General features: G+C 44.1%; 1 protein-coding gene across 6 annotated transcripts in view; it reads left to right on the plus strand.

The window, feature by feature from the left end:
- The window catches only part of ADGRF5 (adhesion G protein-coupled receptor F5), a 110,540-nt gene extending 95,063 nt beyond the window's left edge, over positions 1 to 15,477 (plus strand). For 5 of the 6 annotated variants that reach the window (XM_029243372.1, XM_029243371.1, XM_029243375.1 and 2 more), the window contains 9 exons: positions 638 to 850; positions 2,825 to 2,977; positions 4,750 to 4,958; positions 7,514 to 7,693; positions 9,262 to 10,647; positions 11,902 to 11,943; positions 12,030 to 12,089; positions 12,698 to 12,782; positions 14,647 to 15,477. In XM_029243372.1, coding sequence (XP_029099205.1) covers positions 638 to 850; positions 2,825 to 2,977; positions 4,750 to 4,958; positions 7,514 to 7,693; positions 9,262 to 10,647; positions 11,902 to 11,943; positions 12,030 to 12,089; positions 12,698 to 12,782; positions 14,647 to 14,726 — 2,408 coding nt within the window. In that variant the 3' untranslated portion in view covers positions 14,727 to 15,477. Of the gene's footprint in view, positions 1 to 637; positions 851 to 2,824; positions 2,978 to 4,749; positions 4,959 to 7,513; positions 7,694 to 9,261; positions 10,648 to 11,901; positions 11,944 to 12,029; positions 12,090 to 12,697; positions 12,783 to 13,962; positions 14,030 to 14,646 lie in introns of all 6 variants that reach the window. The other variant, XM_029243374.1, reaches the window with a different exon arrangement.
- Positions 15,478 to 21,212: the final 5,735 nt, after the last annotated feature.

A 21,212-nucleotide genomic window follows, 5' to 3' on the forward strand; every position in this document is an offset into this window, starting at 1 on the left:
TCCTGCAAAGTCGGCCCGCTCTCCTCTTTAGACTTTTCTAGATAAGAGTCAGACATCTAATCTCAGAGTCCACAGACCAAGCTCTCCCAAGAACTCACAGTCAACCTCTCTCCCTCCCTCCCCACTCCCTCCCCACATTCCTTAGTGGTGCCATGAGGTCCCAGACCAGAGGCACCTAACTCCCTTAAAGATGGGGAAAGGGGGCCTCGCAAGACCACAGTGCTCTATTTCCCTCGCACTGGCAACTTTCTTCAAAGAACTCCCCAGCCCAGCACACACCAAAATTCGCATTCCGCCCCCGCTGCAACCCCGACTAAAGAAAGAGCCTTGGACTAGGTTTTGTGAACCAGATTTGAAACTCAATTCCACCCCCAACAGGCTATATGACTCTGGATACGCCACTTGATTTTATTCGAAAGTAAGTGAATATTTAGGTGGCGATGAGCTAGTTCTTCAAATGCATAGCAAACCCAGGAGGGGAACCTATGGAGCATTTTCTAGTCCAGGGCCCAGGAGCGGGTGCTGTGCCTGTGCCCCAGCTTGACAAGGAAAATCAAGCCTCTTCTCAACTTGCTCAGCAAATGTCTATTTGGAGTGATGACTTCGTTCCATCTCATCTTGGCTTCCTTCCACTCAGGAACCTATCACTGCATATTTCGATACAAGAATTCATACAGCGTCATGGCCAAAGATGTCACTGTCCACCCGCTGCCCCTACAGCCCAATATCATGGTTGATCCTTTGGAAGCTGCCATTCCATGCACAAGCTCCCGTCATATCAAATGCTGCATTGAGGAGGACAGAGACTACAAGGTCATTTTCCAAGCTGGTTCCTCGTCCTTTCCGGCTGGTAAGATGCCCACTGCTGAATTGTAAGGACACATGATTCCATATATGTCGAGTCTAAAACTTTACTCTTAAAATAGGGGTAAAGAGACAGAGAGGGATTGCTTCAGGGACATAATGTAACAGAGGGAAGCCCATGAGGCTATATTGCCTTCTATTTTGCTATGTGACCAGTGGCTCATTGGTTTGTGACAACATCTGGAGAGTCTTTGAGGGTGGAGCCCACTGTTTTTAGTGACAGCTGTTGAAGGTAGTGTTAAGTTACCGTCACAAGCCTTCTACGTGCTCAGTAGACTCGATATTCTGATCACCCCTCCCTCTATGCTATGAATCAGACGCAATAAAAGTATGGCAGGGGCTTCCCTGGTGGTGCAGTGGTTGAGAGTCCGCCTGCCGATGCAGGGGACACGGGTTCGTGCCCCGGTCTGGGAGGATCCCACATGCCGCGGAGCGGCTGGGCCCGTGAGCCATGGCCGCTGAGCCTGCGCGTCCGGAGCCTGTGCTCCACAACGGGAGAGGCCACAACAGTGAGAGGCCCGCGTATAGCAAAAAAAAAAAAAAAAAAAGTATGGCAAAAATCCTTTTAAATGCACAGTTGAGCAGGCAAGAGAGTAAGAGAAATAACCAAAAACATAGAAGAAAAGAAAAATAGAGGTAATGCTTTAGCTAATGCTGGAGTTTCCCTGAGGGCATCTGCCAATATCAGAAACCTCAGAATCTTTTTTTTTTTAAATTTATTTGTTTATTATTTTTGACTGTGTTGGGTCTTCGTTTCTGTGCGAGGGCTTTCTCTAGTTGTGGCAAGCGGGGGCCACTCTTCATCGCGGTGCGCGGGCCTCTCACTATCGCGGCCTCTCTTGTTGCGGAGCACAGGCTCCAGACGCCCAGGCTCAGTAGTTGTGGCTCACGGGCCTAGCTGCTCTGCGGCATGTGGGATCTTCCCAGACCAGGGTTCGAACCCGTGTCCCCTGCATTGGCAGGCAGATTCTCAACCACTGTGCCACCAGGGAAGCCCAGAAACCCCAGAATCTTGAATTTGAATTTGAAGGCTCTGAAGTGTATGAAAGAAACAGCCTTGCTCCCAATGCAGTAACTAAGGCAACCTACCCCATCAACACAATGTCAGGACCCTCAGACAATGATATGCTCAGCAAAAGAAGAAGCTAGAAAAACAAAATTCATCTGCCAGAGTTAAGAGCCTCAGCGCTGGGTGGGCAAGAATTTCCCTTGAGAAGTATAACTGTCCTGCCTTCATTCAGATTTGGGGCTTGAATTTATACAACCTATGTGGTCCAATAACTCCAAGCTGAGGAGTAATTAACTTAAAGTAGTCCGTTAGTAGCACTCAGTGGTACCTGGCCAAAAAATTTAAATCCTCTCTGGTAGAATGTACCCTCCATCCAGATCCCTCAGGATTCCTGTAGATTAAGGTCAACCAAATATGAACTCACAACCACAAATCGTAATGCATGGACACCTTCACGAGGGATTTATAAGCTCATTCATACTTTCAAGAACTGTTCTTTGGGACCTATGCTTAATACAAAACATAACAGTAGGCAATGAAAAGGAGACAAAAGAAGTGGGGCATATATATCGATATCTAGAAGGGCATATGTCGTAAAAGAAAATACATAGAGCATTAACTATACAAAATGAGCACTACAGATAGAAAGAACAATGGAAGTGCAGAAAAATGGGGATCCCATAAAGACCGGACAATTTAGAGAAGGCTGCATGGTAGGGGGGATATGAAATCAATTTGGGTACTGACCTATTTAAGCGTTTTAACATTCTGTGTTCAACACGCGTGCATTCACTGCTACTTCTAGGCTAGAGGCATTTTGAAAACCACATTAAAGTGAATGTGGCACATTCTTGGGAAAAGTTTGGACAAGTTTATCCACATTGGATGATTTTAACAAAATTTGTGCTTTGAATACTAATGCTGTGACTTCATTCTTTCATTTTACCTTAGCAAAAGAAGTTAACGGAAAGCAAGTGTGCTACAAACACCATTTCGTGGCAAACTCAATTTCCTGTCCAGAAAATATGGATGTGTTTTGTCACATCACCAATACCGCTAATAATTCAGTCCGGAGCCCATCTATGAAGCTTAATCTGGTTCCTGGTGAGAGCATTTTAAATTATTTTAAAATGTTATAGTCATGAGCAGGGATTCATGTATTCATTCACTCCCTCGTTCATCCATCAATAAATACATGTTAATCACTTTCACGTAGCAAGCGTTGAGCTAAGCATGGGGCTTTGAAAAGAAATAAGCTATGTTTCTTGGCCTCAAGCCTAGGGGAGAGATAAATGTGATTTTAAAATGTTATCACATATAATGTGGTAGATTCTAAACTAGAGACAGTTGTGGGTGGTTAGAAGGGGCTGCCTGGTTTAACTCTGCTAGTGATTAGGTGGGGAGAAATTGATCAAGAAAGCCTTGCAGATGAAGCCATATTTCCGTACGTAAAAAGAATCAGAAAGTATGTAAAAAGGGCTACGTAAAAAGAATCAGAAACTGTCTTTCCCATCCTTTGTCATCACTGAGCCAATATCCCCCTAAATACTATTTTCAAGGTAAAAGGTCGTGATTTGTGGAGCCATCTCTGTAATAACCCATACCGAAGAGCCCTCCTCAGTAGCAACCGAGGGGCAAGTGGCTAAAGGATGCTCCTGGGCTTGTATCATAAGCAATCCCCTCCCCGCAGAAATCTTCCCTCTAGTAGAACCCGCGCTGTCTGTAGGATCCATGGCTCCATTACCAAGCTTGTTTGAGTTTACTGAGGGATTTGAGATCCTTCTCAACATCTGTTGGTATCTGAGTCCTAGACAACAAAGTAGGAAGAAACTTAGAGCTCTCTGTCTCTCTGAGTCACCGTCCTCTGGACCCCACCAAGCACACCTCTTCCAGGGGGCAGCCAAGGTCATTTCTCCACTGTCCCTCCATCTTAGCCTAGACATCATCATGTTTTATTCACTTACCTTTGTTCTGCTCTTCTTTCTTCATACCAAGTCTGATTCCTCTTCTTTTTCCTAATAGAACATTACTTAGGTATTCTAAGATTTTACACAATGGCTAAGAACTCAATTCATGCTAAGTGTAAAAGATGATGAGAGCGGGGGTCTGCTCCTCAGAGAGTCAGGGTCCCTTGGAGACTAGAGATTCTACCATAAATGCCATTTTCCCATTCAAGTCTGTCTTGAGTCGAGGTGAAGAAAAGTCATCCTTACGGGAAACCAGAAGGAATAAATGCTTAGGAATATTGCCCAGAATATTCAGGTCATGGGTGCCTGGGATTCCTACTACTAATTATATCCTTGGATTAAGGTGGTGCTTCTCAAACTTGGCTGCACCCTAGAATCACCGGGGAAGCTTAAAAAAACTGCTGATGCCTGAATTCCAGCCCAAGAGGTTTTGATCTACTTGGGCTGGAGTGAGCCTGGACATTGGTATTTTCCAAGCTCCTCGGAAGATCCTAATACACCAGAGCTGAGAACCCCTTGGATTAAGTCATGATGTCCCTAAGACCCTTGTTAACCTGCCTATCTTTCATCTGGATGAGTACACGTCAAGCTCTCATTATATTCCATGGCTTAGGTTTTACAGGCATCAGAGAGAAGATTCCTGGAGGTCAGAGGCGGGAATGGGGCACTGAGGAAATAAATTCTGTTAGAAAATGCTAGCGCAGATTAGAATCGGATTTGCATGCAAAGCCCTAAGGGGCTTTAGAAAATCAGGGGCAAAATAAAGAAATTGGGCAACTCCGAAAAGGTCACTGAAAGGAAAAAAGAAGATGAGTTCAAAGATCAAAGCTCTACCTGAGCCTGACCCTATTTCCACTATCTTTTCTCCTCTCTTCAATTGTCCTTTTTATGTCCATTTTTCCAATGCAGGGGAGAACGTCACATGCCAAGATCCTATCATAGGTGTTGGGGAACCCGGAAAAGTCATCCAGAAGCTTTGCCAGTTCTCTAATGTTCCCAGAATCCCTGGGAGTCCCATTGGCGGGATCATAACTTACAGATGTGTGGGCTCCCAGTGGAAGGTCAAGAAAAACAACTGCATCTCTGCCCCCATAAATACTCTGCTCCAGCTGGCTGAGGTGATTCTTTTTTTTTAGAAGATGTTGGGGGTAGGAGTTGATTAATTTATTTTATTTATTTTTGCTGTGTTGGGTCTTCGTTTCTGTGCGAGGGCTTTCTCTAGTTGCGGCAGGCGGGGGCCACTCTTCATCGCGGTGCGCGGGCCTCTCACTGTCACGGCCTCTCTCGTTGCGGAGCACAGGCTCCAGATGCGCAGGCTCAGCAGCCGTGGCTCACAGGCCCAGCCGCTCCGCGGCATGTGGGATCCTCCCAGACCAGGGCTCGAACCCGTGTCCCCTGCATTAGCAGGCAGACTCTCAACCACTGCGCCACCAGGGAAGCCCCCTGAGGTGATTCTTAAACACTTGACTCTGAACTCTTGGGGGGGGAGATGTGTCTAGCTGATCCTATTTCTCAGCACTTAGGAAAACGGGCTTTGAGCTGCTTGCTGTTGCTCTCAAAGCTATACTTATTTAATTCCAAAGAAGATGCAACCCTAGAAATGCTGAATATTTTGCTTGAATCCAAATATGGAGGCAGCGAAATACGTGTGCTGCCCTAGGACCAGCTGTATAGCGTCACCTTGACTTCTTAATACCTTGTTTCCATTACCTCCAAGATGGAAGTCGTGTTATCCCCTCTAACTGCTCTCCTTTGAAGAATTTTTATATCAAGCTAATAGCGCTAATCTTTTCAGAGAGGGGAGCAACACAAAAAGTAAGGTTCGTCAGTCAAAAAAAATAGTTGGGCTTTACGCTTTCACAAGTCTGAGATTTCCTTAATCCTTAGAGGTAACCTATAGTTATAGAAGGGCCTAGCTGACCTCTCTTACCTAGAATAGAGGTTACTGCCATGTGGTAGGAAAAACATGTTTCACTTCATCAAAATAAATATAAATTACCTCTCATACTTAAGTTGCTGAAAGTTCGAGACGCCTAAAATTCCATGAGTTACAATAAATGAGGCAATTAGTGGGGTTATAGCTCATGGTAACATCTTCAGACCGTGAGCTATATTTGGAGCTAACATCTGGTTAGCTCCAAATCCTTGAATCCTGGGAAGAAGGACTGAGAAAAAAAGGTGATACTGGTTTGCATTTTATCTAATTATCTCTTGTCTCACATCAAATTCCTTAAAATACCGACTAAGTATAAAGCATTATTATAGGTGCTATCAGGGTAAAGAGGCCAAATCAAAACTTGACCTCTGATTGGATATGGAATATAGATGTTATATATGTATTAATTGGGGCTAGGATAATCAGGAAGTTCTGCCTGAAAAACTTGGCATCTGAGTTAGACCTTGATGGGTAAAGCATCGGGAATATAAACTATCCCAATTGAGGAAGATAGAAATTATAATTTGAACTCAACATTGGGCCCTGGTTCCAATTCTAGACACTACATACCCTTTCAATGGAAAGGGGGCATGCTGACCTATCATGCTCCGTCTAATTTATCCATTCAACGTATGTTATTGAATACCTACTACATACGAAGTTAAATGACTATGTTAGGGGTTATGGGATATGAGAAGGATATAAAGAAATGCAACACATGGTTCCCATTGTTAAGGAGCTTATCATTTAATGGGAGAGAGACAAATTAAAACACAGGATGACATTGGTAGAGATGTTACAAATGTAAATTCCGTTAAGTAAAACAAATACTTCTGCATTCAGAGGAAGGAACTCCCCTGGGTTAGAACACTCACCAAAGTTCTTTATGGAGAAGAGACCAACCTTTAATTCATTCTTTAATTATAATGAGGAATCAGGTAGTTAGAAAACACAAATGTGATTATTATAGATAAGGTGACCGTATAATTTATCATCCAAACCAGGATACTTTTTGCTTTTTGTTTTTTTTGTTTGTGTGTGTGTGTGTTTGTTTTATTAAAGTAGAGTTAATTTACAATGTTGTGTTAGGCAAAAGAATCTAAAAAAGAATATTTCAGATTCTTTTTCCTTATAGGTTGTTACAAAATATTGAGTATAGTTCCCTGTGCTATACAGTAGGTCCTTGTTGGTCCTAATTTTCTCTCCCCCCGTTTCCCCTTTGGTAACATTAAGTTTGATTTCTATGTCTATGGGTCTATTTCTGTTTTGTATATAAGTTCATTTGTATCATTTTTGAAAATAAAAGAGGACACTATTTATAATTACACTGGGACATCAGATATAAACCAGAACTGTCCCAGGAAATTTGGGATAGAAACGTCAGAGTGGCAAATGTGCTTTCATACAGACAATCAAGTGACAATTTCATGCAACTTTAACCTAGTTCTCTAGCAGTCATATCTACTTCCCTTCCTTTTTCTTTTCAACTAGTCATCAGGTTGACATATGCTCTATTGTTCCCCTTCTATGTGTGAGGTCTCATGTAATATTCCATTCTGAAGAGCAAGCACAGTTTAAGAGATAAGTACATTACCTTATGGGATATACTTATGAGAATGGAGGAATCAAAAAGGAAGCTTAGATGTGAGAGATTTTTGTCATGGATGTATCAGCAGTATTTGATGACTGATGGGCAAGTTTTTTGTTTTTTTTCTGTGTCGGCTTTTGTTTTACTAGGCTTTGATGAAGAGCCCCTCTCAGGATGAGAAGCTCCCTTCATACCTAAAGAATCTTTCCACTAGCACAAACCAGGTGAAACTTGAAGTCAACTCATTTCCTGGGAGCCTGGGAGCCATTATTAACATCCTTGATTTGCTCTCAACAGTTCCAACGCAAGTGAATTCAGAAATGATGATGGTGAGTTTGCTTAAGCCTTGCAGGAGTTTGGGGTCTTGTCTTTTCATCCCTCAGGACTTGGGGTCAAGAAACATAACTTCTCTCCACTGCAACTTCTCTGTCTTTTCCTGAACAACGCTTTGCCAGCTCTGGCTTTTAGCATATCAGTGAATATTTTCAGTGTACATTTTGGGATCTTAAGATTTCTTTAGAGAAGGTCTGTTTTAGTTTCTTCATTAAAAGAGAATGAATTCTTACCTGCTTTCTAAGAAAACTAGGAGTGAAAGGTTTTCAGAACATGTACGAGGTGGGATTCTCAATGGTCTCTCACAAAACATGATCTTTGAAGCAATCCGCATTCTGAGAGGAAAGAGAATTCACCTACCAGAATTCACATGAGGAGACTTTAATGAAGGGATACTTACAGAGGTAAAACCAGGAATTTAAAAAAAAAAAAAAAGGTGTAAGGCACCCAGAGACCAGCTACATTTAGAAGCCCTTACTACCCTGAGGATTAATGTGGGAAGGAGAGGAAATAGTGCACCCATAGCGTTGGAGGAGGGATCACTGAGCAGGAACTACAGTATTGGAAGTATGTAACTATCACCAAAGGTGTGGTGAGAGTGAAATGAAGGTGCAGCGGGTAGCAGGAAAATATATATCTCAGCTTCTTTCTTCTCTCACCCTCTCATCTCCCGCCGATGCTTCTCATTGGCCAAACCCAACCAGAGGTAACTGGCAAGCAGCTTGGGTACCAGGAGTCTAAGGAGCTTATACAGATTTCCTAGGGCTGCTGTAACAAATTGCTTCATTCTAACCTCTGGCTTTGTCTTCACATGACCTTCTCTTCTTCTCCATTTACCTTCTCCTCTTCTGTCTCTTATAAGGGTACTTGGATTTAGGGCCCATTTAGGTAATCCAGGTTGATTTTTCTCTCAAGATCCTTAATTACATCTGCAAAGATGCTTTCTCCAAATAAGGTTTTCTCCAAATAGGGGCCACCATTCAACTAACTGCAGGGTTCATCATTTCAGAGAACAGAACAAGGCAAAGAAGGGCAGAGAGAAAAAGCCACTTCTCTCCATGGAGAGAAGCCACAAATGACAATTCCAAGTTTATAGGAGAGAGAATCAAAATGTTGAGCTAAACAGAAAGATGCCTTTACCAACACTCCCATGGCGTATTTGATGCTTAGCATTTGAGAGGGTCTTCTGAGACTACCTCACCCTTGCTGGTGAGATACCACCCACCCAAAAGCCTTTACAGGCTTGAGATTTAAAATAAAATAAAACAATTAATAAATATCTCTGTCAGCCTGCTGAGTCGACCTTAGTGAAAGGTGGGGGCAGTTCTCACCGTCACGACTGCTAAATGTTTAGTAAGTCTCGCAGTTGTGAGGACCCATCCCCTGCTAATTCCCTCCATAAGAAGGAGGATCAGAGTCCTCCACAGCCTGTGATGCTGCATGTTTCTCTTCTATTTTCTTCTTCCCTGTACCCACTTAATGAGTTTCCAGGGAGATGTTCTCTTCTTCTCTCTTATGATTGAAAACATTCGGTTGGTTTGATCCCATGCCTTGTCAATTACAGCACGTCCTCTCCACGGTCAACGTCATCCTCGGCAAACCCATTTTGAATACCTGGATGATGTCACAACAGCAAAAGACCAATCAGAGCTCACAGTTACTGGATTCATTGGAAAGATTTTCCCGAGCCTTGCGGTCAGAAGATAGCACCATCTCCCAACCTAATGTTCAGATGAAGAGCATGGTCATAAAATCTGGCCACCCCAAATCCTACACACAGAGCTTTGTTTTCTTAGACTCTGAGCTCTGGGGCAATGTGACCATTAATGAATGCCAACTGGAACACCTGCAACCAGATTCATTTATCGTCACCGTGGCTTTCCCAACTCTCAAAACCATCCTCGCCCAGGATGTTCCAGGGAAGACTTTTGCAAACAGCTTAGTGATGACAACCACTGTCAGCCACAATCTAACCACGCCATTCAGGATTTCGATGACTTTCAAAAACAACAACCCTTCGGGCGGGGTACCGAGGTGTGTCTTCTGGAACTTCAACCTCGCCAACCACACGGGGGGGTGGGACAGCAGTGGCTGTTATGTTAAAGAAGTCACCGAGGACAGTGTGTCCTGCACCTGTGACCACCTCACATCCTTCTCCATCCTCATGTCCCCTGATTCCCCGGACCCTGATTCTCTCCTGAAAATCCTGCTGGATATCATTTCCTACATCGGGCTGTGCTTTTCCATCTTGAGCTTGGCGGCCTGCCTCACTGTGGAAGCTGTGGTGTGGAAATCGGTCACCAAGAACCGGACTTCCTCCATGCGCCACATCTGCATCGTGAACATTGCGGCCTCCCTTCTGGTCGCCGACGTCTGGTTCATCGTGGCCGCCGCCGTCCACAACTACCGCTACCCGCTCAACCAGACGGCCTGTGTGGTTGCCACCTTCTTCGTCCACTTCTCCTACCTCAGCGTCTTCTTCTGGATGCTGACTCTGGGCCTCATGCTCTTCTACCGGTTGGTTTTCATCCTGCATGACACGAGCAAGTCCATTCAGAAGGCCATTGCGTTTTCTCTCGGCTATGGTTGCCCTCTGGTCATCTCCGTCATCACGGTGGGGGCCACCCAGCCCCGGGAGGTGTACACGAGGAAAAATGCCTGTTGGCTCAACTGGGAGGATACCAAGGCCCTGCTGGCCTTCGTTATCCCAGCACTGATCATTGTGGTGGTCAACGTGACCATCACGGTCGTGGTCATCACCAAGATCCTGAGACCTTCCATCGGGGACAAGCCGAGCAGGCAGGAAAAAAGCAGCCTGTTCCAGATCACCAAGAGCCTTGGGGTCCTCACACCGCTCTTGGGGCTCACCTGGGGTTTCGGTCTCGCCACCGTGTTCCAGGAGAGCAATGCTGTCTTCCATATTGTATTTACCCTCCTCAATGCCTTCCAGGTACGTTCTGCAGGGCAGCGCTCTCAGGAAGGATCTATAATGATAGAAACACAAACAGGCGTAGGAACGGGGAAGGACTTTTGTTCATAGGAGGCCCTAGCCCTAAAGAACGGTAATGACAAGAAGTCAGTGAAATAGAAAGGGCGCATTCCTCTGCTCCCATGGAACCGCATGCCTCTTATCACCTGCATTATAATTTAGTTGCCTATGCACCTCTCTTCTAAGTGCCCTGATAATACAAATAGGAGGAAAGTCCCTTCCCTACACTGGATTTTGCTATTTATCTAACATTATCTTGATGCCGTTTATTATCTCCTAAATGAAAATACCACCGTTAAACCAAACAATCTCTCCAGTTAATTTCCACTAGCATTAAATGAGCTCTGCCTTGGTGAGGTCAGGGGCAGCATCTGTCTTATTTATCAGCACATTCCTAGTGCCTGCAAAGACCTTGGCACAGACTAGGTGCTCAGTAACCATTTGGCAAATGAAATGAAGGCTCTGTACCACATAGTGGGTTCTCAGGAAACATTTTTCTGAAGGATGAAAGAATGAATGCTCTATGTAAGGTAGACATTTTGCTCCATTATGTGAAAATGAAAAAGACATTCTCTTTGCTCTCCAGCAGCACGTAACTATAATACAAGCCACATTGTTAGGTGGGCTTTAGCAGAGGTACAGACAACAAGCCTTTGGAGCACAAGGAAGGGGATGCTTAATTCTGATTCAACCAGTAGATCAGTGGTAGGCCTAGGTCCCCATGAGCTGGTGAGGATCCAGGGCATCTGGAGGTGATGCCGAGACATTGCCTTAGATGCTAATGCCAAGACCATGCAAATTCTAACTTCTGCTACTGGACCCATGGCTCCAAACTCTAAGGCTCATGTCTAATGACGTTTATAATATGCCTTGACTAGAAGGGACTGATTATCCCGCCTCATGCCCTACGTTCTCATCACAAGAGGGCTACTGTAGACATACGAGGTATGTTTAATAACATAGCCAACAGGACCTCCAGTGCACAATTGGGTGGAAATAGGGAAACTGAAAATACCCTTATGACATTATAACATCAAAGGTCCCATGGTGTGGACCTACTACATCACTGTCACCTACTGGACCATAAATGCAGATGTGGAAAGAGGTAGTACAAATTCTATGGCAGGTGAACTATACTTCCTAGTTTGCTAGACTAGAATATGATTAATTTAATTAATATGATTAAAATGCACTTCTTCCCAATTCTTTTTTCAGGGATTATTCATTTTACTCTTTGGATGCCTCTGGGATCAGAAGGTAAGAACAGTGACAGTCATGATTCTAGAAAAGTCTAAATTGCAGTGACATGTTGAGTTGACAATGGCTTCTTTTAAATGGTGCAGGTACAGGAAGCCTTGCTGAATAAGTTTTCACTGTCGAGATGGTCTTCACAGCACTCAAAGGTAAATACTTCGCTTGTAGAGACTTACACAAACCCCTCTCTCTCCACTACCAATTATAACATAGATTATTCCACTGTGTTTTCTTCTTACCTGATTCTGCCTATTAAACATAGTCATGGAACAGAACTAGCATTAAGATGCTGTCCCCACATCTTTAAATAGAGGTTACAAATAGCACAGATAATATCAACTGGAGGTTAAAACCAAATTTCAATGAGAAGCACTCTTCTGGGGAAACTCAAGGCCATAAAGAACAAAATTTGAAGAATAATGAATAGAATTTTCTGTAGTTCATCTTGGAAGATAACTATTGCCCTTAAATATATTTGCTTTCCTATGTCAGAAGATAATAAACCCTATCAAACAGTAAAAAATGTATCTGGAAGCTATTTCCCTCCTACTGGTGGTGATGTTACAGTGTTTCAAAAGGTGGCTCCCCTGCTTAATTTGTCTGAAATAGAAATTCATGCTCATCCAGGCTCTCTCCTTAAAGTGAAATGAAAGATGCAGTCAGTGACCACCGGCAGGCAGCAAACGAATCATCCTACAGATCAAAACTGGGCCTTGGTCTAACACGTTTGCTGTGTAATTCTTTTTTTCTTTTCTAGTCAACATCCCTAGGTTCATCCACTCCAGTATTTTCTATGAGTTCTCCAATATCAAGAAGATTTAACAATTTGTTTGGTAAAACAGGTATGTGCTGACCTCTAGATGTTTCCTGGCTTGACCTAAACATATTTGCCCTGGGGGGGATCTCACACCCCTACTGTCCCACTGCCCACTTCATGGCATTGACCCATAATGGCCTTATTTGGGGCAGAGGTTAAGTACTCGCTTATATTTTCCCGAACACCCAAGGGGTTGGTACAGAGGGCAGTTGCCTTCAACCTGTGGAGAGCTCTCCATAAAAACTGTACCCACCATAAAACTGGGAACTGTAAATTGCTGACCTGGTCAAACACGGAGTTCTCTTCTATTCCTGCTATATAATAGGTAGGTCATGTTTATGGGTTACAGGGCAGCAAAGAATATATTTAGAGAATCCTACCATAGGATCCCATGCTGTGAGTTTCATTTCCCTTTTTTTTTCCCTTTTCTTTTTTTGGAGTGTGCTTCTTTTACACATCGACATTTATAAAACTGTGCATACATATGAGGGATCACCCAAGTTAGCTGTTCTATTAGGGGCATGGCACAGTGAACATTTCCTCCTTGTAGACATAAGATAAAGAATGTTAATGACTTTGGGCAGTGGGTCTCAGCTATCCTGGCAAGCTGAAACTCCTGTCCCATGTCACCACCACCTCCTCCCCTTAGGAAAATAGGCACCAGACTTCCTTTCAGCTCCTCAAAACTGAACGAATCTCACAAATGAAGAAATGTATCAAATGTATCAAAAGCCTTCCTGACTAAGGCTTTTCATATAAAGCAAATTTTGAGAATGCCTATTAATTATTGAGACTCCGGAGAACTTGGTGTTTTGAGCTTCATTTTGATGCGTTACTCGTGAAACTGGAGGACCTTCAGTTTTGATTGGACCTGTTGTGAAATGATCAAATCTCCAGGGTATGTTAGAACGATTCCCTTTGGCCAGCACTGTCCCTGGATCATGTTTATCGTTTGCATTAAAGCAAGAACAGCGAAAACTCCAAGAAACGATTCTACAGAATCAGAATTATGCAATATGTAAGGGCAATAAAATCTGTTCATTGTTTCTGAACCAGTCAGATCAAGAGTTGGGGTCCTGTTCCCGAGGTCCCGGGGCCTGAGAGCCCCGGCCATTGCCACTTAGCCTTTCAGGGTCATTAATGCAGATCCAGGTTGGCCTATCTGAGGGTTCCATAATCACTGTAACTTTGGTTTGTGTTGTCAGCAGCGACAAAGGGCCCCCCAGGCAATGATGGAAACCTTGTTAGCCGTGGCAGTCCGCCCATCTGATGGTAGGGTGGGGCACTGTGTCGCTTCCCCTGCCCAACACACAGCCCGTACCGTCCCCGTGTTCAGTCCCCACCCCCCTGCTGACACGAGCCTGTGCCGTAGCTCGCGGGCCGCCCGCCCTGCTACCCTCACCCTTGTTGGCATTCTCTGACTCCTGCTGCTTTTTTGGGCCTGCCTGTTCTTCTCCTGTAATTTTCTCTTTTCTTTCCTTTCCCCAGCTCAGTCCCCAGGCCCCTCCCAAGAGCTTCCCAAAGTCACACCAACCCAAAGGGACCAGGGATATTCCCTCCCACGGATGCCCCCAAGCCAGTGCATGTGGTGGCATGCAGAGGGCTGCCCCTGTCGCGATCTCCCTGTCTTTTGTAGAAATCTGGCTGCTGGTATGATGTGAAATAGTTAGTGCTTGTCTTGTCGGCCGCCACGCATGGTTGAGAACAGCTTTGTTTGTTCTCCAGGACTTCTGGGTCTGGGGAGGAGGGCAGGCATGTGTTCCTATCCAGGCATGGCCTGAGCTTACCTGTCTCCTGGAGTAGAGCGCCCCCTGGTCCATTAGCAGAGGTTCACACCCCAGTAATCATGAAGACTTGGCCTTCAGCTGAGCTGCTGTTCTATTTTTCAGGAACATACAATGTTTCCACCCCGGAAATAACCAGCTCATCCCTGGAAAACACATCCAGTGCTTATTCATTGCTCAACTAAGAACGGGAGAATCCAGCCCATGGAACCTCTTGGGGAACAGTGGACGTTCTCTGAAAAAGAGATCCTTTCCAAGCCATGGATAAAATGTTTTCTCCGCAGGCTTCAGGGAACAGATGCTGAAGAGACTTTTTCATTAGGGAAGGGGCTTTCTTTTGTAAATACAGACTAAAAGGAATTGTTACATTTATGTTGCAGCCCTACCCCCACCCCTTGTGTGATACCGAATGTGTATAGTATTTAAGTGAAACTCAAGCCAACTTCTCTGTCTATATTGTAAAATAGAATTTCAGAGACATTTTTACTTTTCACACCCTGGGCCCAAAGATAAGCTTTGATTAAAATAATAAGTGAAAGGCTAGGACCTAGGAAATACTTCAGTGAATTCTAGGAAGGAAAGAAGGAAGGAAGGCAAGAAGAAAGGAAGAAAGAAGGGAGAGATGGAGGAAACTAGAAGGAAAAGAAAAAAATAGAGAACAACATAAGGACCATATTCTAAGATTTCCATGTTAATGACCTAATACAATTGCTTCTCAGGTGCTGCAACACCGAAAATTCAAAAATGACTCCAAAATGGAAATGGAAAATTAGCCGTGGAGAAACTTCAATATCTTCCTGGTATTTCCTTAGTTAAGAGGGACCAAAAAAAAAAAACAAAAGCAATGAAAAAATTAGGGAGGAAATTATGTCAAAGATGCTTTCAAGTGGATGATAATATTTACAAGAAATTCATGGAAGAAGACATGATTCTTCTGATGCTAAACACATACATATATGCTACTGTATGTTAAGGTTGGAGCTAAGTGGAATGAATAGACAGAGGAAGTGTGATGACCATGCCTTATTAGATCACAGCAGACCAACTGCTGGTTACACTTTTATAGTTTAGCAGAAAAGGCTTATGTTTTGCTTCCACTTTTTGAAAGCAAAAAATATATATTTTTACATCCATTCATTTCCAAATGTGATATATTGCACTGAACTACAGAACCCCCCTCTACTGTCATATATGAACAGCTTTAACCAGGTACTTTCCTGTGCATGATAGAATAGATTTTCATGACCTTACAGCATTGTATATTATTATTGTTGTAGTTACTGTGGATTTAGGGGCCCTGGGTGTGTTGTATAGCTCTCTATGTATTAATTCTTTCAGTTCCTAAGTTCCTAGACCAATATACATTAAGAGTTTTCTACTGTCTAATTTGTGTTTATTTCAACCACCTGGAAATCTTCTAGAAAGAAATTTTACAACCGGCTAGTCTGTGGTTCTGATGACACTTTACCTTGATGAACAGATGGTGAAGATTGTTTGTGAATTATGTGCATGTGTGTATTTTGCTTGTGTGTGTACATTTCATAAAAATACAAAGATTAAAATAGCATCCTTGTCAAAGTTAACCATGTAATGCCGCGGAGCAACTGAGCCCGCACGTCACAACTACTGAAGCCCGTGTGCCTACAGCCCGTGCTCCGCAACAAGAGAAGCCACGACAATGAGAAGCCCGCGCACCGCAATGGAGAGTAGCCCCTGCTCCCCACAACTAGAGAAAGCCCGTACACAGCAACAAAGACCCAACGCAGCCAAAATAAATTAATTAATTAAAAAAAAATGTTAACCATGTACTGTAGCCACAGCAACCGTACATTCCAAATCAAAGTCGGATCCCAGGGAGACAGTGAAACAGAATAAGAGTGTGGGGCTTCTCTGAAAATGTGGGTTATGTGGTCTTCATAAGGACAAATTTAAACGGGTCCAACCACCAGGAAGAAAGGCCAAAAGAGTCCGAGATTCAGCAACCATTTATTTATTGAGGTTCGAAAGAGTATTCTGTAAATGTTTTAACTCTTTAAAATCTCTTCCGTTCATTTTAAATTTTAAATTCTATTTTCATCTCTCTTTTCTTTATGGAGAGGGGGAGGTGAGACAGAAGTCCTAATGTCTCAAGGAAATGAACTCTTTTTTCATACCTATTCACAAACGACGCAGACATCTACGCCTGCATTTGCCTGCAAATTGTCACATCATTATCCCAGCCGAATAGTTCATTATTTAAAGTCCCTAAAGGAAATGATTGTCAGGCTTAACATTTTTCAGGGAATGATCAACTTTGGGCAGAGTTTGGTACTTAGAAGACAGACCCAGAGGTTAGGAGGGTGAACTGAATTAGATTTAGCTATTAGGGAAAGCATGGTGTTGCTGATGGGGCCTCTGGGGTTCTATCAGTGCGGACTGAGGCAGGGTTAGACAGTACGTTAGCACGGCCACCTTGATGTGATCGGCCAAGGAAAGCACAGCATACTGGAGGCTGTGGGTCTCATGTTCAAAACCACAAAGTGACAAGAAACACCTTCCACCCACTTCTGTAGGGATCCTTTGGGAATCATTGTGTTTGACTTTGTGAAGGGGACCTCTGTAATGACAGGAGCCTTCAGCAGGGCTCCCCAGGACGTGGATCTGGCTCTCTCTCCACGTTCATTACCGTGGTGGGGGGGGCACGTTCACTTACCCCCAACACACACACACACAGGTGTGCACGTACCTCCCACCTTTAAAGTCACAGCGCCGGATCCAAGTCCCAGGAAAGCTATACAAACAAAACATTGGAGAAATACAATAAATGCTGGTTTTCTGCTCAACTGCAAGACACATAGTTCAGCCACTGCTCTTTGCCAAGAAGATCCTAAAATAAGCAACAGAATTCAAAATTGTAAAAAAGAGTGGTCCGTGAATCTGTAAATTACATGAAAGCCGGAGCTGTGCTTGGCCCCAAGGTCACCAGTTCTCAATCAGCAAGGATTCCGAGGCTTTTCACAGCAGATTTCCGAGGGAAGGGAGAACATGGGCTCTGGTTTTGATACAAAGTGAGATATGGGGTCAACTTCACTTGGAAAGCGGGCAATACTTCCCCCACGTCCCTGAAATCTCTCAGTGTATAAAGTCGGTTCCATGGGCCAAAACCTTGCATTAAGGGATGTTCTATGAAGTCAGTTTCTTGCAAAGGGATCTGTGCTAATGCTTCAGAGGTTGTGAGGTTGGAGCATTCACCAATGAGCAATTAATATAAACTACAGAAATATTCTAAGCCCAGTATAATATTTTAAGTCCAGTGCAACACATCATCTCTTGAATGAGTCATGTATCTGCCATCCTCCTTCCCATGCCTTACTGTTTACTTGGAGAAAGAGGTAAATACAGGTCCATGGGGATTTCAGGATGTAGGTTGCTAAGGCCAGAAATTAAGAAACACTGTGGGAAGTCATAGCCCTTTGTGGTTTATCTAGGGGCCTTCAGAGAGGTTGGAAGACTGAAAAAAAAAGTTTCATGGAGACGAGAAAGATTATAGCAACCAGCAAGAACAGAGGTGGGGGAAGGAGTTATTCTGAGGCAAGTGGAACAGAAAGTCACGACCATTTGAGAAAACAAAAGGAAACAAGTGTGGTCATAGAAATGCCATGTAGGTGGAATGCATTTTATTTGTGGCAGGTGAAGGTGATGTCAAATGGGGCTCTGCACCCCTAAGAGAAAGTCAATAACCCAGGCCAACAGAACTCTGATTCCCTGAGTGTCCAAAATAAAGGAGGGGCTTTCAGTGGATCTGTCTCTCTCACGTATTTTTTGAACGCCAGTGAAAATAGTGTCTCATCATTTCAAAAATGTTAGCTTTGGAATGAGATGCTACAGGTTTCTAAATTATGACTTGGGATTTTCAGCCATGTCTTAATAGCATGCCAGCATACAGCTCTGTGTCTTTTCTGTGCTCATAACAATAAAAATCTAACAAGATCGAGTGAAGTTTTCTTTATATAAATTGTCTGTGCTCTTGGAATAGGCTACTGCTGTTGTTTCAGGCTTCCCCACGTCCACCAGAATTTAATTCTCCAGTGAATGGTCACATCTATTCTCCAGGTATGGGGGCGAGGGTGAGGGGTGTCAGAAATTCACAGCTGAGCTCAGTTGGCTGACAGAGCTGATGTCTTTCTTCACACCATCCACACTCCCACTCAGCATGTGGAGTCCAGAAGCTTAAGAGGCTTTAAACAGGGGACCTGGAAGTAATGCTTTCAGGACCTGACTGTCTGGGAAACAAATAAACAAATGTCTGTTCTGACATTTGGATGTGGCTTGGTTGGAATTTTCATGGACAGCCAAAAACAGAGCCCCACGGGTTCTGTTAGCAACAGATATTTCTGCAACACGGTCCTGTATTTCCTGTATTTGTTTTCTACTGCTTTGTAACATACTACTGCAAACCTAGAAGCTGAAAACCTCACCTATTTGTTATCACGCAGTTTCTGGGCATGGCTTAACCTGGTCCTCTGCTCAGGGTCTCATCAGGCTGAACTCAAGTTGTTGGCCAGGGCTGCGGTCTCATCTGAAAGCTGGGGTCCTCCTCCGAGCTCAGTGATTGCTTGGAAGAATTTTATTCTTTGTAGTTAATAGGACTGAGGTCCTTAGCTCCTGGAGGCATCCAACCATCCCCTGCCATGTGGTCTTCTCCCAATAAGGCAGTTTGCTTCTTCAAAGTCAACAGAAGAGCTTCTATGCTGCTTTGAATCTCTGCGACTTCTTCAGTCTCTGATCTCCAGACCCTCTTTTAAAGGACTCACCTGATTAGGTCTGGCCCACCCACGATAATCTCCCTTGAGATTAACTCAAAGCCAGGTGATTAGGGACCTTAATTACATCTGCAGAATTCCTTCACCTTTGCCCTGGGATGTAATCTACTCATGGGAGTGACATCTCGTCAGAGTCACAGGTCCGGCTCCCAGTGCAGGGGAGAAGATGATACAAGCTATTTCTTCAGATTGTTTAAAAAAACAAAGTTAGGGATTTCCCTGGTGGCACAGCGGTTAAGAATCCGCCTGCCAATGCAGGCAACATGGGTTCGAGCCCCGGTCCGGGAAGATCCCACATGCCACAGAGCAACTAAAGCTGTGCACCACAACTACTGAGCCTGTGCTCTAGAGCCCGTGAGCCACAACTACTGAAGCCCGCGTGCCTAGAGCCCGTGCTCCACAACAAGAGAAGCCACCGACTGCAGTGAGAAGCCCGCGCACCACAACAAAGAGTAACCCCCGCTCGCCACCACTAGGGAAAGCCCAAGCATAGCAACGAAAGCCCCAACACAGCCAAAAATAAATTAATTAATTAAAAAAAAGTTCAGGACCCAGCACTGCTCTGTAGAATCTGTGTGAGGCCTAAGCTGCAGATATGTGACCTGCAAACTTTCCTTTGTCCATAAGAGTAATCACACTGAGAAGGGTCTCTCTGGCAGTATCAGTAATAAGGCTTGTGTGCTGCAAATATGTCAACGTTATTCTGTCTGCTGAATATGCAAATGTGACAGAAGGCACACCCTTCCCAAGGGGATGGCTTCCAGCTGTGTGGAAATTCAGGGAAAGTGCCGCCGTGTGGGAAAGCTTGATTTGTCCAGATGAAAAGAGGCACACAGCTCCGTAGCAGACAGCCTTCCCCACGCGGTGTGCGTCTGGTGTGGCAGGTAGAGTGAGCCCAGGAGCTCTAATGTACTCAGTCTAAAGTACGTTTGACGTTTAGGCCAACAGGGCAGAGATCTGAGTACACAGGTGCTGGCCTGTTCTCTAAGCTTTTGTTCATCTGACCTCCCACTCCTTAAAAACCAAGTAAAAATGCTCCCCCTATGCTGGGCACTTCTCATCCTTAAAGTTTCCCACCCCACCCCCACCAATGACGTGCTGCCACCTGCAGCCCGTGCCTGGAACTGGAAAAGTTTTCATACCTCAGGAGACGCATCCCTCTCTCATGGCGTTAACCTGCCATCACATGCTTGCATGGGTCACAGGACTTTGTCTGGAATTTTATGCTCTTTTGCCCTGATGTTTTTCTTTTCTTTTGTTTTTGTGTGTGTGTGCATATTTTTACATTTATTTTTTGGCTGCACCGCACGGCACGCAGGATCTTAGTTCCCCGACAAGGGATGGAACCCGTGCCCCGTGCACTGGAAACATGTTATGGTCCAGCCATAACCACTGGACCGCCAGGGAATTCCCTACCCTGATGTTTTTCTTTGAAAGATAATGTATACAGCATTTGGAAAGGAAATCGTTTAGTTTTGTATTTTGAAGACCTTTCCCCCTGGCTTTATGAAGTTTATTCATATAAACAGGAAGAAAAGCATGCTTCCTACGAATACGTTATGTGAAAAGGAATGCAGCCGTCTTTGAACTATTCAGGAACGCTGGGAGCGCTGCACGGTCTGGTAGAACGCTAAGTCACGTGTACTTTTCATTTTTAAGGAGCCACTTTACAAAAAGTAAGTTGATAAAATGAATTGCAGTAATACATTTGACTTAACCCAACAGATCTAAAATCTTAGCATTTCAAGATGTAATTTATGTAAACTTTTTTTTTTTTTTTTTTTTTTTTTTTGCGGTACACGGGCCTCTCACTGTTGTGGCCTCTCCCGTCGCGGAGCACAGGCTCCGGACGCGCAGGCTGAGCGGCCA

This window comes from Monodon monoceros, unplaced genomic scaffold (assembly GCF_005190385.1).
Source record: "Monodon monoceros isolate NGI ecotype Baffin Bay Population unplaced genomic scaffold, NGI_Narwhal_1 Super_Scaffold_3, whole genome shotgun sequence".
NCBI classification, from domain to species: domain Eukaryota; kingdom Metazoa; phylum Chordata; class Mammalia; order Artiodactyla; family Monodontidae; genus Monodon; species Monodon monoceros.